The sequence below is a fragment of the Gekko japonicus genome, unplaced genomic scaffold (assembly GCF_001447785.1).
Source record: "Gekko japonicus isolate JY-2015 unplaced genomic scaffold, Gekko_japonicus_V1.1 scaffold2560, whole genome shotgun sequence".
Classification (NCBI taxonomy): domain Eukaryota; kingdom Metazoa; phylum Chordata; class Lepidosauria; order Squamata; family Gekkonidae; genus Gekko; species Gekko japonicus.
The window spans coordinates 226,663-240,928 of record NW_015177093.1 but is presented as its reverse complement, the minus strand read 5'-3'; the positions used below and the strand labels follow the sequence as shown (position 1 = coordinate 240,928).

The 14,266-nt window shown below is 42.2% G+C and overlaps 1 protein-coding gene across 1 annotated transcript in view; it reads left to right on the top strand.

The window, feature by feature from the left end:
* Positions 1 to 8,069: 8,069 nt before the first annotated feature.
* Positions 8,070 to 14,266, top strand: part of WDR47 (WD repeat domain 47) — a 56,551-nt gene continuing 50,354 nt past the window's right edge. The window contains exon 1 of the mRNA XM_015428272.1: positions 8,070 to 8,372. Within this exon, the coding sequence (XP_015283758.1) occupies positions 8,070 to 8,372 (303 nt within the window). The remainder of the gene's footprint in view (positions 8,373 to 14,266) is intronic.

Genomic DNA, 14,266 nt, shown 5'->3' with positions numbered 1-14,266 from the left:
GAGACTGGCATCCCTAATCTCACCTGATCCTGCAAGGGAGGTCTCACCGCGAGCCCCTGAAATAGTCAACAGTCCTCCAGTTGGGCAGGATGTGGACCTGAGCCCATAGCTTTCCAAGGGACACACTCACTCTGCAGGAACAGTGATGGCAGAAGGCCTGGGCTGAAATGACCCAAAGGAGATGAAATACTCTACAGGCTGTACTCAACCCCAGCCCAGAACAGGGCAATGAGAACAATAATTCTTTGCAGGATTCTGGCCATAGCACAGTGCAGCAGGAGGAGTTAAACAACTGCAAGCAGGACAGCTGACCCTGATTACTTCCCAGCCTGTTTAGGCTGTGGCTTGTGAAACTGCCTTGCTGGATCAACCAGTCTGCTAGGTACAAGTCTGTGTGCCAGTTCCAGTTCCTTGCTTCCAGCTCCTGGCTGCCAGCACATGTTGATGCTCCCAGGCCATGCTATCTAGACCTAAGGGCTTTGCTCCAGAGGAGACCTGACTGGGCCTGCCCACAGAGCACAGGGCTTTACGTAAAGATTGAATAGCATGGATGGAGCTTTGTGAAACCCACAGGACAAACTCCACATTGATGACAACTGGCCTCCAGCAGCAATCCTCTGTATCATGCCTATAAGGGATGACTTAAATCAGTCCAAAGTGCATCTTCTAATACTTTCTCCTACGTCCAAATGTCTCAACAAAATGGTATGGTCCACTATATTAAATGCTGCTGATAAAGAGGTATGGAACTTGTCTGCATTCCATCAGAAAGCCACCAGTGCTATCTCTGTCTTGCAACCTGGTCTGACTGAAAAGTGTCCAAAGCAGATGAGTTATCCAAGTAGATGTGAAGTTTAGTCCACAACTGCTGCTGTCTCAATCAACGTACCCAGAAAAGGCAGACTAGAGATTGGGTCACATCATTTTCTATAGCAGTGGTTTTTAAAGTAATGGACAGACAACCACCTATTTGAGTGGTTAAAAGAAGATGCCTGTGTCAGTGATTGATTTATAATGTGCTCCTTACATGAGTTCAGCAACCAGGACGGACAAGGATCTGGGGCACAAGTCACTCACAGATCCTAAGACCCTGTCAACGTCCATCATGGTAACTAGGACAAAATGATCCATAAACCCACCAAATGATGCACTAGACATTTCTTCTGTTTGAACTATATTGCAACCAGAATCCAAAATGGAACATATTGTGGAGATTTTATCAGCAAAAAAATCTTTGCAAAAGTGTCACAATTAATTAGCTGTTCTTGAGAATTTAAGGGCTCAGTCAGCAAGCTTAAACAATTGAGCTGGTCATGAACTAGCTGATGCAGTTAGCTGCCTCCTAGGTCTTCCAGTAAGCTCTATGGCACACTGTTGTGGATTCACTTGCAGATGTCTACCAACGCTGCTCTAGACATCTCCTAACCCTCTTCAGGATACCTAGCTCCATAGTAAGCCAAGGGGCTGGGTTGTATCTGAAGGATGGGAGTGGTTGTCAAGGGACAACCTTGTCAGTAGTTTCTAGGAACTTCGTGTTCCATGTTCCTGCTGCTACCTCTAAAGTGCTGTCATTTGGGATCCTAACATTCCCTAGAGCATCCTGGAATCCAGAAGAATCCATGCGTCTCCATGAGTGAAATATTTTAACTGGCCCCCCATTTTTTAAGAACGTTGGAGCCACATTCATTTTGAGTAGACACAGGCTGAACCTCCAACACCCAAATCGGATCTTCCCCCAAAGGCCTAGTGCAAAAAACAAAGTCCCTTTTCATGTGTTGTGTTCATCACAACCTGAGACAGGCCCATGGCAGCCAAACAGGTTACAAAACCCTGAGCTGGCCAGGTGCCCTTGGCATGAATGTTGAAGTCCCCCAGAGCAATCATTCTGGGTATCTCCAGCACCAAGCCCAAGAGTACTTCTGCCAGGTCAGACAGTGTGCCCTGCAGGGGACTAGACAGCTGGTAAACAAGTAGAATTCCCAATCTGTCTGTGGAACCCAGCATAAGGAACCAACAATGAATCCTGACAGTAGATTGCACTGGGAGTCTGTAAGAGACTCTCAAAGATGATAGCTCCACTCCCTCAGCCTCCAGTGTGGGGTTGATGTAGGATTATATAACTGAGTGCAATTAGATGATATACCACATCATTTTCTCCCAGCGAAGTCTCTCATGTAAACTAGATCAGTTTTTTCTTTGACTAGTAACCCATCTGGTATTGCACAGTATTTAAAAAGGGGCACAGGAAAAGAGGTTCTTGCACCTCTTAGGATGGGATGTAAGATAAGCAGCAAGCACTCATGTATCACAGGCCATCTGTGAAACCTCCCACCCCTATATCTGCTACCTTTCATCTGCACTGAAATAGAAGCAGCATCCTACCCATCCACCATCCTACCTTTTAAAAGCCACCATCAGAACAGATAAGAAGCCCCCGACATTCAGCATCATCCCAACCACCCATAAAACAGTCCAGGGGCTAAAATGGTGATAAGCAAATGTCCACAAGGCATTATTTTAGTCTGTTCATAGGCCAGTGCTACTCCCAGGTACTACGCTGAAGCCATGAACCTGACTCCTGTGTCCAGTACACACCACCATCAACTGTCCTGTTTTATCTGGACTGCATTCATTCACTCTCAGACACTCATTTAGGGACACAGCTGTTTTAACTGGATATGATGAAAAGGAGAAATAAAACTGGATGTCGTCATATTGATGGCACCTCGCCTAGTTTTCTCTGATATCCTCCCCCAGTGGATTCATGTAAATATAATAGAGGATCACAGGGAAAATTTTTATTCTTGAATAACCCTGTAGGGCATTTCCCACAAATAGGAAGAGTAGTCTCCCAGCAACACCTTCTGAAACCTGCCCAGCAGGAAGGAGCTAAGCCACTGTATACAGAGGCTCCCGATTCAGATAAGTTATTAATAAAGTTAAAGGTACTGAGAACTGCTGAGTGACTCAAGAAAATCAATAAGACCACACTTCCCTTGTTTGTCTTGCAATGCAGTTCTAAACTAAAGTGACCAGGATGGTCCAGCATTGGTTACTGTAATGTGCTTTTGAAGGCAACCCTATATAAGACAATTTCAAAGCTTCATTTAGTACATAAAGTGACAGTAAGACTGGTGACTGGTATTAGCTGTGGGAGACATCTTGCCAGTTGGAAAGAACTGTGCTGTCTGTGATTTACTTCTAGGTCAAATTCAAATTGTCTGGGGCCAAGAAAATTACAAGATCTTTCCATATGAGTCTGCCTGGCATTTGAGATCATTTTTGGAGGTAGGGTTGCCCATCTCCAGGTCCCGGTGGGGGTTCCCCTAGTTTTTGGGGCTACTGCCTGCCACTGGCCAGCAGTGGATACCCTGCCCCAAAAAGCAATATCCCCGGTTTTACCATAGAATTTTGCCCTCAAACCAGAGCGTCTCCACACGACATCCCAACATGATGACATAACTTCTGGGTGACATCATCACACCGGGGACGTCCCGAAATGCCCCCCAAATCCCCCCACCAGCACGACAAGGTATCTGCCAACCCTATTTGGAGGTGTTATGAGCTTGGGCCTGCATAGTGGGGCTTAGTGGTTCTGGGAAAGCCTATTTTAGAGTGACTATTGGGCCTACATTTCCCAGGCCAGCCTTTGGACCATGTGATTGGTTAACGGGATTTGGAGGGAGAACTTACACCAGTAGAGGAGCAGAGGGTGGTGCCTGGGAAGAAGAGATAAAAAGCCTTGCCCAAGGTGGGAGGTGGTTCCCTCCTAGGGAGCAGAGCTGTAGAGAGGCTGTTGTAGACAGAGGGATCCCCCATCAAGAGGGGGTGAGCCAGCTTGAAGCCAATCACCAAGAGATAGCTAGGAACAGTCTAGATCAGGGGTGTTGAACTCATTTGTTATGAGGGCCAGATCTGACATAAATGAGACCTTGTTGGGCCAGGCCATGTGTGTCATAAGATGTAATGCCAGGTAGTGGAGATATAAATTTTATAAAGGACACAGACAAACACAATTAACTTTCACATTGCTTTCTTACTGAGAAAGACTGGATCATGAGGGCATGAACACAGTAAAAAGGAGGAAGGAACCCAGTTGCACCCAGGGGAGCCCTGGCATAAGGAGCCCAACAAAACACACAATGATCATAAGCAGCCCAACAGAATACACACACACTGTAGCAAGGCACACAAAAGCTCATACCTTGAACAAAACTTTGTTGGTCTTAAAAGTGCCTGGTATTTCTAACGTGCAATTGAGGTAGCCCAGCAAAGCAAGCTCTCCCTTGTTCCCTCCCTCCCTGCCTGTGTTCAGAAAGGAGCCTCAGCTAGTGGAAGAAAGGCTTCTCTTTGTCTCCTGAATATGATTGAGGCAGCCTGGCCAGGAAGCAAGCTCTGGCTAGTTCCCTCCCTCCCCTTAGGAGAAGGGGGGGAGCCTCAGCCAATGCTTTACCAGACTCTCAATCACACAGGAGAAGCTTGCCAATCTATTTCTCCTGTGTGATTGAGAGAGTCTGATAAAGTAAGCTGCGATGTAGCAGCAGCAGCAGAACAGGAAAAGGAAGCAGGAAAGAACCAGGGCCTTGTGGGCTGGATTGCAGCCCTCCGAGGGCCTGATCCGGCCCCCGGGCTGCAGGTTTGACACCCCTGGTCTAGATTGATGTGTTAGGATTTTCTTTATTTGTTTGTGTACCTACCTTTACTGTTCTCATTATCCTACATAGTACTTGAATTACAGTTGTTATTATACCTCTTCAATAAAATTGTTCATTACTGGACTTCCGGTGGGTGGATCGGCGATGGCGTTCGCTCTCCTTGATGTCTGAGGAGGCGACTAGCACACCCTCGGCTTGGAGGGGTGCCACCTCAAGTGGCACCCCCACAGAGCCCTTGTAAAGGGTTCCAGGCCAGGGGGCTTTTGAGGGTTAGCCTCTTCGACAGCTGGATGCCGGAGAATAGAGACTTCCCTCCCCCCCGATGGTCCAGCCGACTGGGTGACCTTAGGGTACAAGCCAATCTAACCGGGACAAGCGCAGGAGATCGAGCGAAATAGCATATGAAGAGAGCGGGGTCAAGTTATGATCAACAATGAACGTGAGTTCGACATAAACAGATTATTTTACTAAAACGGAGTACCCCCCATGGGAAAAGCGGTGCGTAAGGAGGGTCACCTTCTAAGCGCATGAATGGACTAACGTAGCGAAGGGGGAAGGGGGGGAGCAAACAGCGAATTCTTTTCTGAGAGACTTACTTGAGTACCGATAGTGAAACGACGAGTCTTTTGGGTCCTGGCATAGCGGTTTGGAAGTGTAAACAAAGTGAAATATGGTGGCTTCCCAAGGAAAGTTAAAACTGAAACCAGGCAGTCAGAGCCCAAGACCAGAAGAGGGAGCAGACGTCATGAAGCTGCTAGTGGATATGCTGAAGCCAATAATGGAGCAACTCGATGGTATTAACCAGCAATTGGCCACACTGAACCAAAACTTCGGTCTGCAGCAGCGCCAGCTGGCAGAAATGGAGAAGAAAGTGGAGCATGCAACTGTAAAAATTACAGAGATGGATATTGCAAATAAGAAGATGAAGAAAAGAGTGACGGATGTGGAAACAGTACAAAAACTTCAGGAAACTTGTGTGTTACAGCTTCAAATGGAAAAAGTAACATGATTCTCAGATTTCAGGGAGTGCCTGAAAAGGAAAAAGTAGATCTAAAGAAGACTCTGGGAGATATCATCGCTCCAGTAACAGGTATATCAGCGGATGAAATAGTAAAAGACACGGAGGCTGCCTATAGGGCATACTCCAATTATATTAGGAGAAATGACCTGCCTGGAGAGATTGTGGTGAGATTTGCAAGAAGACAGACCAGAGATGCGGTATTAAAGGCAACTTCGGTAAATCTACTGAAAATTGGGAACACAATCATAAAAACTTTAAAGGATATCCCATTTGAAATCCGTCAAAAGAGGAAAGGTTACATGGAACTGATTTCATTTCTTCAAACTAATGGAATTCAGTACAGGTGGGCGATTCCTGAAGGTGTAATTTTTAAAGTCAACAGCAAAAGAGAGAAGATTGACTCCATCTTTAAAGCGAAGGAATTTTTGAGACGTCAGCTCGGGCCAGAAGAAGAACGTAAAGATGAAGAATCCAAGTCAAGTGACTTTGCTACTTCGGGAACGGGTGAGGACTCTGTGGGGGAAGCGGGTGCGGGAGCGGGAGCAATGAAAACTGTATATGACTTTAGGGATAGAAAACCGAAGTAAGGGCAGAAGGACTCTGTAAATTGCTCTTTGAAGTAAGAAGATGCTCAAGAAGTACTCTCACAAAGATTAACTTACTAATGTAGAAGATGTGTTACTTTCACAAGTATATTGTATCACTAACACTTGTCTTACTAACATTTATATTAACATGGAAAGGATCTCCTACTCTTTGGTTTTTAGTTAGTGGGGGTATCTTTCCTTTATCCTTAGATGTAGTCCCCCTTCCCTATATTTTTCATTGTAGTTATTAGTCTATGAAAAATAATAAAAATACCCCTTTGGGGGTTTAAAAAAATTATAAAATCGTTCATTACTCACACCTCATTCGGTCACTTATAGGGTGGAACCTGCTGGAAAAGGAGTGGATAAAAGGGGCAGGGTGGGTGCCCTGGGCCCTCCCAAGGAGACCCATACCAGAGTGGTGGCAGCCATTAGAGTTTTTTTCTAGCTGCTGCTTGTGACAGGAGGTCTTGCTCAGAGTTCATTTTCTTAAATGGCCTGGTTGACAATGACAGGGTTTTTTCAGTGTGTGTGTAATGACCTAGATGTGGAAAATCTTTCCCACATCCATTTTCCTGGTACAGAGTCTTTTGTTTTTAGTTCCTATTGTTTTCTCCTGAAGCATTTTGTTCACTTGCTACCGTGTGTATCTGTGTGTCTTCTCTCGCTGTTTGCCTCTTACAGTGGCTTTATTACAAGATCACCAACCAAGAAGGGTAAGGGCCATGAGAGTACATAATGGACAGACTTCTGCATGCATATCTGTATCCTCAGGTGGAATTAAATTAGATCGTACTTCTAGCAGTGTGGCAGTACATTTATAGACGTGATACATTAAATGTGCTTTCAAATTTAAACTACAAATGGCCTTGAAGTCACTTGGTATTAGTGAACAGTAACATGAGAATGATAAGAGAGGACAAGTGAAGCGCTTCAGGCAGACTGCTGACTTTTTCGTTTAGGATTGAGGGTCTCAAGCCCTTTGAGACCCCCCCCTTCCCTTGGGTAGAGGGACAGGTGCAGGGGAATTCCGGCTGATACCCCCATTTAGTGGCAGTGGTAGGGGCAATCAAGCACTTCCCGAAGCACCAAGCGGACAAAGAGCCTCCCTTTGGAGTCGAAACTGTCGCTACCGGTCACAGGGTGAGGTGGGTGTATAACTTAACAGTGAACTTTTTCTAAGCCTCCAACAGCAGTGAAGATTGTGAGATCACCTAAAAGTAACTAAAAACAATAAAGACTTAAGAATTAACCCCTCAGTGAATTCAAAAAACGAGAGAAGGAGGAGTGATATTCCCCCCCCTCCAGAGTAAACCTCATTTAAAAGTTGTGGTAACAAGGTGCTGTAAACTATATAAAAGGGAGGGGAAAGAGGGGGCTACAACTACTGGCATCTGGCCAATTTATATTTTGTTAATGGAATATAGACTGAATAAGTTACAGTGCTTTACTACAAAGAGAAGAAAATATAGAGATACTGAAAGTGAGATCCTTACGTATTTCAAAGAGTTTTTTTGCTACAAGGCTGCCCTATAGAAATCGTTTAACTCTATAATCTACATGACAATAACCAACAAACTGACTTTGCTAGAGATTTCTGGTTGCTAATGTTTTTGGTATTGTACTTTTCTAGTGATCTGGTCTGTTTTTTAAGTATACAGCAGGATAACATCCTTTTGCAATGGAAACTATAAACAATGATCATAAGGACTACAAAGACTATAAAATTTACTTTCAAGCAGAAAATGAACCAAAGGAAGTGAAGTCAGACAATTTAGCTGATGAAGATTGGACAACCTTAAATCAATGATAGTGGCTACAATTAAATCAGGAATTAAGGACACCTGTGAGGAACTACACATTCTAAACCAGAACACTTCAGAGGAATCTGCAAGTAAAAGGGATAAATTGTTATACCCAACTTTTAAAGACAAAGAACCAAACTGTGAACAGGAAGAGACTTTAGTAAGACAGACCCGAGTGCTGTACAAAAAGACTTTTATAGCAAGAAAGGAAGAGAAGCTGTCTAGAGAACGTGGACCTTTAAAATTGAAGGCACTGTCAGCTATAGAAACAGTTAAACAGGGGAAGAAAAACACAATTTCTAATGTAAAGCAAATTTATGAAATTGATAAGGGGAAAACATTTAGAGAAAAGATTAGATTCAAGACGACTACTGCTCTATCCCAGAAGGAATATTGGAAAGAAAAAATGCAATTAAACATGTACTTAGGCTTAATAATGTTAATTGCAAATTCAGCTTCTATGGTTTACAAAGGGAAAAGACATAAAGACAACATTTTACAGTTGAATAGATATTTGGCAAAAAAGAAAAAAAATAAGGTTTTTATATATAATGATTTACATACGTGGTCTCATTAAGAAATCCTAATTTTGCTCTTTGTATGTTGGGTGTGTTAAACTCAAATGCATGCAAATAGAATGGTGTAGATTCCATTAAACTGGATTTAAATAGAAGGATGGTTATGGTTAAGAAACTGGATTTAGACAGATGATAGAGCAACTCTCCTTTTTGTAAGGTTGGTGTGTTAAACTAATATATATGCAAATAGAATGGGGTAGAGTCCATTTAACCAGAATTAAATAGAAGGACGTTTCTGATTAAGGAATTGAATCTATAAAATATTACTTTAGTAGTTAATTTGTATTAGTTAAGTTGTATAAGAATGAATAGAAATCACAAGAAAGGATGTAGTACAGGATACTGAGTTTGTTTTTGTGAAAGTTTAGTGGTGAATACATTGTAGGAACTATGGAATAATAGGTGGAGTCAAAACATAAAAGAACTTTACTGTTTAAGTTTATTAACAACTAAATAAATGTATATGTATATTGGGGGCAAGAAGAAAAAAAAAGAAATGATCTTGTTTAAGGTTAGGAGGGATTGATAAACTTGAAAATATGTCGCAGAGTTTGTGTTTATGTATTAGTAAAGGAAACTAAGGGTGGGATGGCTAATTAATCTGTAAAACAATCTATTAAGAAGTCATTTACTATTTGGAGTTGCAAAATATTAGTGTATTAATCAATTTTCTTATGTTAAGTTATTTAGGAGGGACTTGAACTGAGCTAGTAGAATCTACCAAGCTCCTTTTATGTTGTTTTGTTTGCTTGTTTGTTTGTATGTTCATGGAAAATCAATAAAAAAATTATCCAAAGAAAAAAGTTTTAGTTCTATCTGGCTGAAATAGGCTGTCATATATACCAACATAAGCAGTTGTGTGGAGTAGGCACACATGACCTACGGTGCTGCGAAACATTAACATTTCCGTTTATTGATAGAAAATTTCTAAATTCAGAATGTGTATTGAAAAGAAAGACATTCTACATCCTGACCTTGTCTTTCAATCATTCTTAAGTCTTGGATCAATTTGATGACGTTGTATGCCATATGTCCTGGCAGCAGCGCTTGAGCTGTGTCTTTGAGATTTTTAAGATAACTGTTTTTCTTTCAGTATGACTAAACCTTTATTTTCATGGCTTGTCCTCCTACAGTATCAAAAACATTTAACCAGATTTCTCTTTCGTATGTCAGTTTTGTGTTTCTGTATTTATTTGTTCAATAACATTTTAACTCTACAAAATGCTTCCCAGTTCTTAAGCTTTTGTTTGCTAAAACCCAGTTTTTATCTTGTTGCGTAACCCTTAAAACATAGTTCTTCGGTGTACAATCAACTGAAATACATATAGATGTGATGTTTTAAAAATGCAGGGACCAACATAAGAGAAAAATTCCAGATTTTTTTTTTAAAAAAAACATTTTATTATCAGGATGTCCAATATTATATCACCATCATTCACAATTTAGCACTTTTCCTTTTCACCCTCCCTCCCCTTCTTCAGGCTTCCCGCAGTGATCCCACCCAGTGTTCCCTCTAAGCTGAGTTAGTGTGAGCTAGCTCATAGTTTTTTAGCTTCCAGCTCACACATTTTTGCCTTAGCTCAGGAAGGGATGGCTCCAGAGCAAGCTAATTTATGCAGTAGCTAAGTCACTCGCTCACAGCTTTAATGCCGGTAGCTCACAAAGTAGAATTTCTGTTCACAAGACTCCACAGCTTAGAGGGAACATTGATCCCACCCCCACCAAATCTCTTTTTCTTATCCATTCCTTCCTTTAAAACAAAACTTAATAGGTAACAGTTTCTTTAACTATCTTATTCTTGTATTCAACTTCATAGGTAACATTTTCTTAACACAGGTAAAAATTCCAGAAATTTTGAAGCATGGGAATTCCTCCCCATCAGCTTCCCCCCCAACAAGGACATTTTTGGGAAAACTGAAATACATGCAATACTTTCCTATAAACCCAAAACTTCTTTTGCTTATTGCAAATTAAAAATCTTTAATCTCACTCATTCCTAAAGGGGGGGAAATGGAATTTTTTTCAGTGTTCTCCCAAAGTTCACAATTTTTTATGTTGTGAAAATTGGGAGGAAAGTCCTCAGGGGAGATACAATAGCTCCCCCAACCATTTTTTTTTTTTTGCTTCTTTTTCTCCCTTGGACCTCCATATCTCTAACCAATCATCCAAGCCAACTCTTGTTGCATTTGAATAGTATTTCCATTGGACTAGTTGCTAGGACATCTGAATGTGCACCCTATTGAAAGTACTGATACGAAAATCAAGGTAAACCGTATTTTCATTTGCATACTCATCCGAATCTGCATTCAGTTTACTCCTGCACCTCCCAGACCAGCTAGTAACTCTCATACTGAAGACTGCTTCCATGTTTAGTTCTTATGATGGTGCAAACATTTGTTTTTCTTTTTTAACCCACATTTTATGCAGTAAAAAGTGATAGAAATCAATTCATACTTTATATTGGATTCAGGTAGCTTAATATCTGAATAACGCAGTATGCTGCTTTACTCAAAGCAAGACGATGTGTGTTGTGAAATTTTATAGCTTACCACTGGTAGGTGAGTCCTTAACAAATATTCTTGGTTTTTAAATTACATTTGAAACTCTCATTATCTGCTGCTAATTCAGGAATGAAAGCCATGGTGAAAATAAATTAAGGGATGTCTCCTCAATGGTTTGCTGTTGTGTGGATTTAGTGTGTATCTGTGGAGGGGGTTGGTTGCCCATTAATGTATTAACTATTCTTCAGTGTAGAACACATCCATAGATGTTGACAGGTTCTCTCTAGGGGGAGAATACTGTTGTGCATTGAGAACCAATTCAGTCTTTCAGTTGAATTCAAAGTACACATGAAGTATGTCAGCTGTGAACAGCATGTGCACATTCAGTAGTTGTTTCTCTACAACGTGCATAGAGGCAGTCATCAAATAGTTAAAGGGCTGCCAGAACATACTGTTTGGATTCTTCAGTGCCTGAACAGAGCATAGAAAGTTTTAGTCTGGAAGAGACAGTCACAATAGCGCTATTGTGCTTGAGGCTTCTTACTTCTGGCACTCAGACAGGACTGGAAGAAGCATTCTGGTATAATCTTCACTGCATGTGTTACCTGTTCCAGCTTTTGAAGGTCATAAGAGGTGGTGTGCATAGCAAGAATAAGTTATATTAGGTTTAGGTAATCTCTACTTAATGACAATGGATTAAACAAAAGTGGTTAGTAACTATGGCTCTAGAAACTCATGTTAATGGTAGCCGCCTACCTACTTGTTTGCTGCTACAGCAAGGTTTTAATGGAACAGACAGTTGTATTTTCCAGATGGAGACCTAGAATACGTAATAGGGAGCTGTCCAAGGCTCGTTGCCAGTGAGCCTATGTATAATGTTCTTATATCAGAATCTTACAGCAGTTGATCAGAAGCAAAGGAGGTTAGGGCTTCTGTATCTTTAGTTGTGGTGGAGAAAACAGGATTGCAATAGATATAGGTTGTCTTGCTTGGATAAAACAACCTACATCTGCTGAAATTCCCTCTTCTGCACAATTTAGGGGGGTGTAAAAAGCCCTGCCCTCCTTTTGTATCTGGTTAACTTGTGGACAGCTAATATGAAGGTGCCTTTTGTTGACACTACCATGAAAGTCTGTTGCTTAATGTAATGTATTCCTAAATAATGTATGGTATATCATGTTGGTTTCTGCATCAACAGCATGTATCAATATTTAATACCAGAATTACTATTTTGGAAGCCCTAATTTGATTTGTAAAATTCAAAATCTGGGGTAATATTTTGCATGGTGTCTTAACTATAAAAACAATATAGGTCATTGTACACAATGAGTTATTTCTACAAATGAATCAATGTTCAACAGTTCATGGCATCTTAAAAAAAAGAAAAATCTGGGGTATCTAGTTGGGGAGGGAGAAGGGAGAGAATTAGTAACCTTAAAGATTATATAGCTTTGGTGCTTAGCAGGGGTCTTGTTGTAGAAAAAGAGCTGCCGGAGCTCATTAGCATAACTCATTAGCATAACTTATTTGCATATGCCACGCCCCCTGACATCACCGGAAGTGACAGAAGGCCACACCCCCTGACATCACCGGAAGTGTGTCAGAAGGCCCGGCTACTTACCCTCCTGCTTCATCCTCATTCCCAAACGGAATGAGGATCGAAGCAGAGGGCGGGGTAAAGAAGGGGGCGGGGCTTCACCACGTGACCGCCCCGCCCCCTAGAGGTTCTCTTCCGGAGCTCCGTACCTGAGAGCTCCCCCCCGACTAGAGCCCTGGTGCTTAGAGTTCTCAGTCAGTTTAACCCTCTGGAAATTCCTATTCTAGGTAGGAAATATCTTCAAGGATCAAATGTCTGTCCCAACTGCTTAATGAGAACCTAAACAATTATGATGAAATGTGAGCAGCTGTCTGCATTAGTGAAAGACATCTCATTTACCGCCCAAGGTTTTTGTGGTTTCCCCTCCATCACACATAGCACTCTATATTTGTATGTTCTCTGACTAACACCATCGGTGAGCTATCTGCCTCTTACTTTTTCTTTGGTCTATTTAGCAACCAAAAGTATACTCCAGATTGATGGGTGTGACTGTCATTGAATCCCCTGGAATATTTAACGGTTCACAGTTCAGCCTTCTGTGTCTGTAGAATCAATCCTGCTCTCCATAGGATTGGTTTTGTGGTTTGTTCCTGGGAAACAGGATATGCTAGGTTGGAAAATCTCATGTAAATATACATCTGCCTTGTGAGGACTCACTAGGAAGTGGACTGTAGTACTGGAAGATTTAAGGTAGAATAAAAAAATCATTGCAGTGAATCAATGTGTTTTTTACTACAGCAAACTAATACAACTACCCAGGGCTATTTTGGGGCAGGAACGCACAGGAACGGAGTTCCAGCTGGCTTCAGAGTTGGCCATGCCCACTACAGCCAAAACCTCTGTGTGCATGGCTACAGAGGGAAGGCCTGGAGAGTGACCCCCCCTGGCGACTCCAAGGCAGGTGGGCCGGGGGGGGGGCTGGAAGGATCGGGGAGGTATTTAAATGCCTCCCTGTGCCTTCCCCTGCCTGTCCAAGGGCCAGCTTGCCCAGGCTCCCTGCAGCCACGGGGCACCCAGGCAAGCCAAGGGAAGGCACGGGGTGTGGCCTAATAGGCTAATGAGTTTCTGCTGTTGGGTGTGACCTATTATGCTAATGAATTCCTGATGGGCGTGGCCAACTCAGGAGCCAGCCGGGACTCCGTTCCTGTGCGTTCCAGCCAAAAATAGCCCTATGCACGGATAAAACAATGCAAAAAAACCAGCCTTGTTGTGATTGTACATACAGTTGTTTCCAGTTGTTGTTTTTTAATATAGTGTTTTATATAGATACAGGAGCACATGTGCATATCAGTAAACCACTATACAAAAAGAATCTTTGTACAACTGAACATGTAGTTTCAGGAAGATTGCTTTTTTGCATTGTTATAGAATGTGCACATACCAGGGGTCGTTTCGTAGAAAAAGAGCTAGGGGGACTCATTAGCATAACTCATTAGCATATGCCACACCCCCTGACATCACCGGAAGTGTGTCATAAGGCCACACCCCCTGACATCACCGGAAGTGTGTCATAAGGCCACAC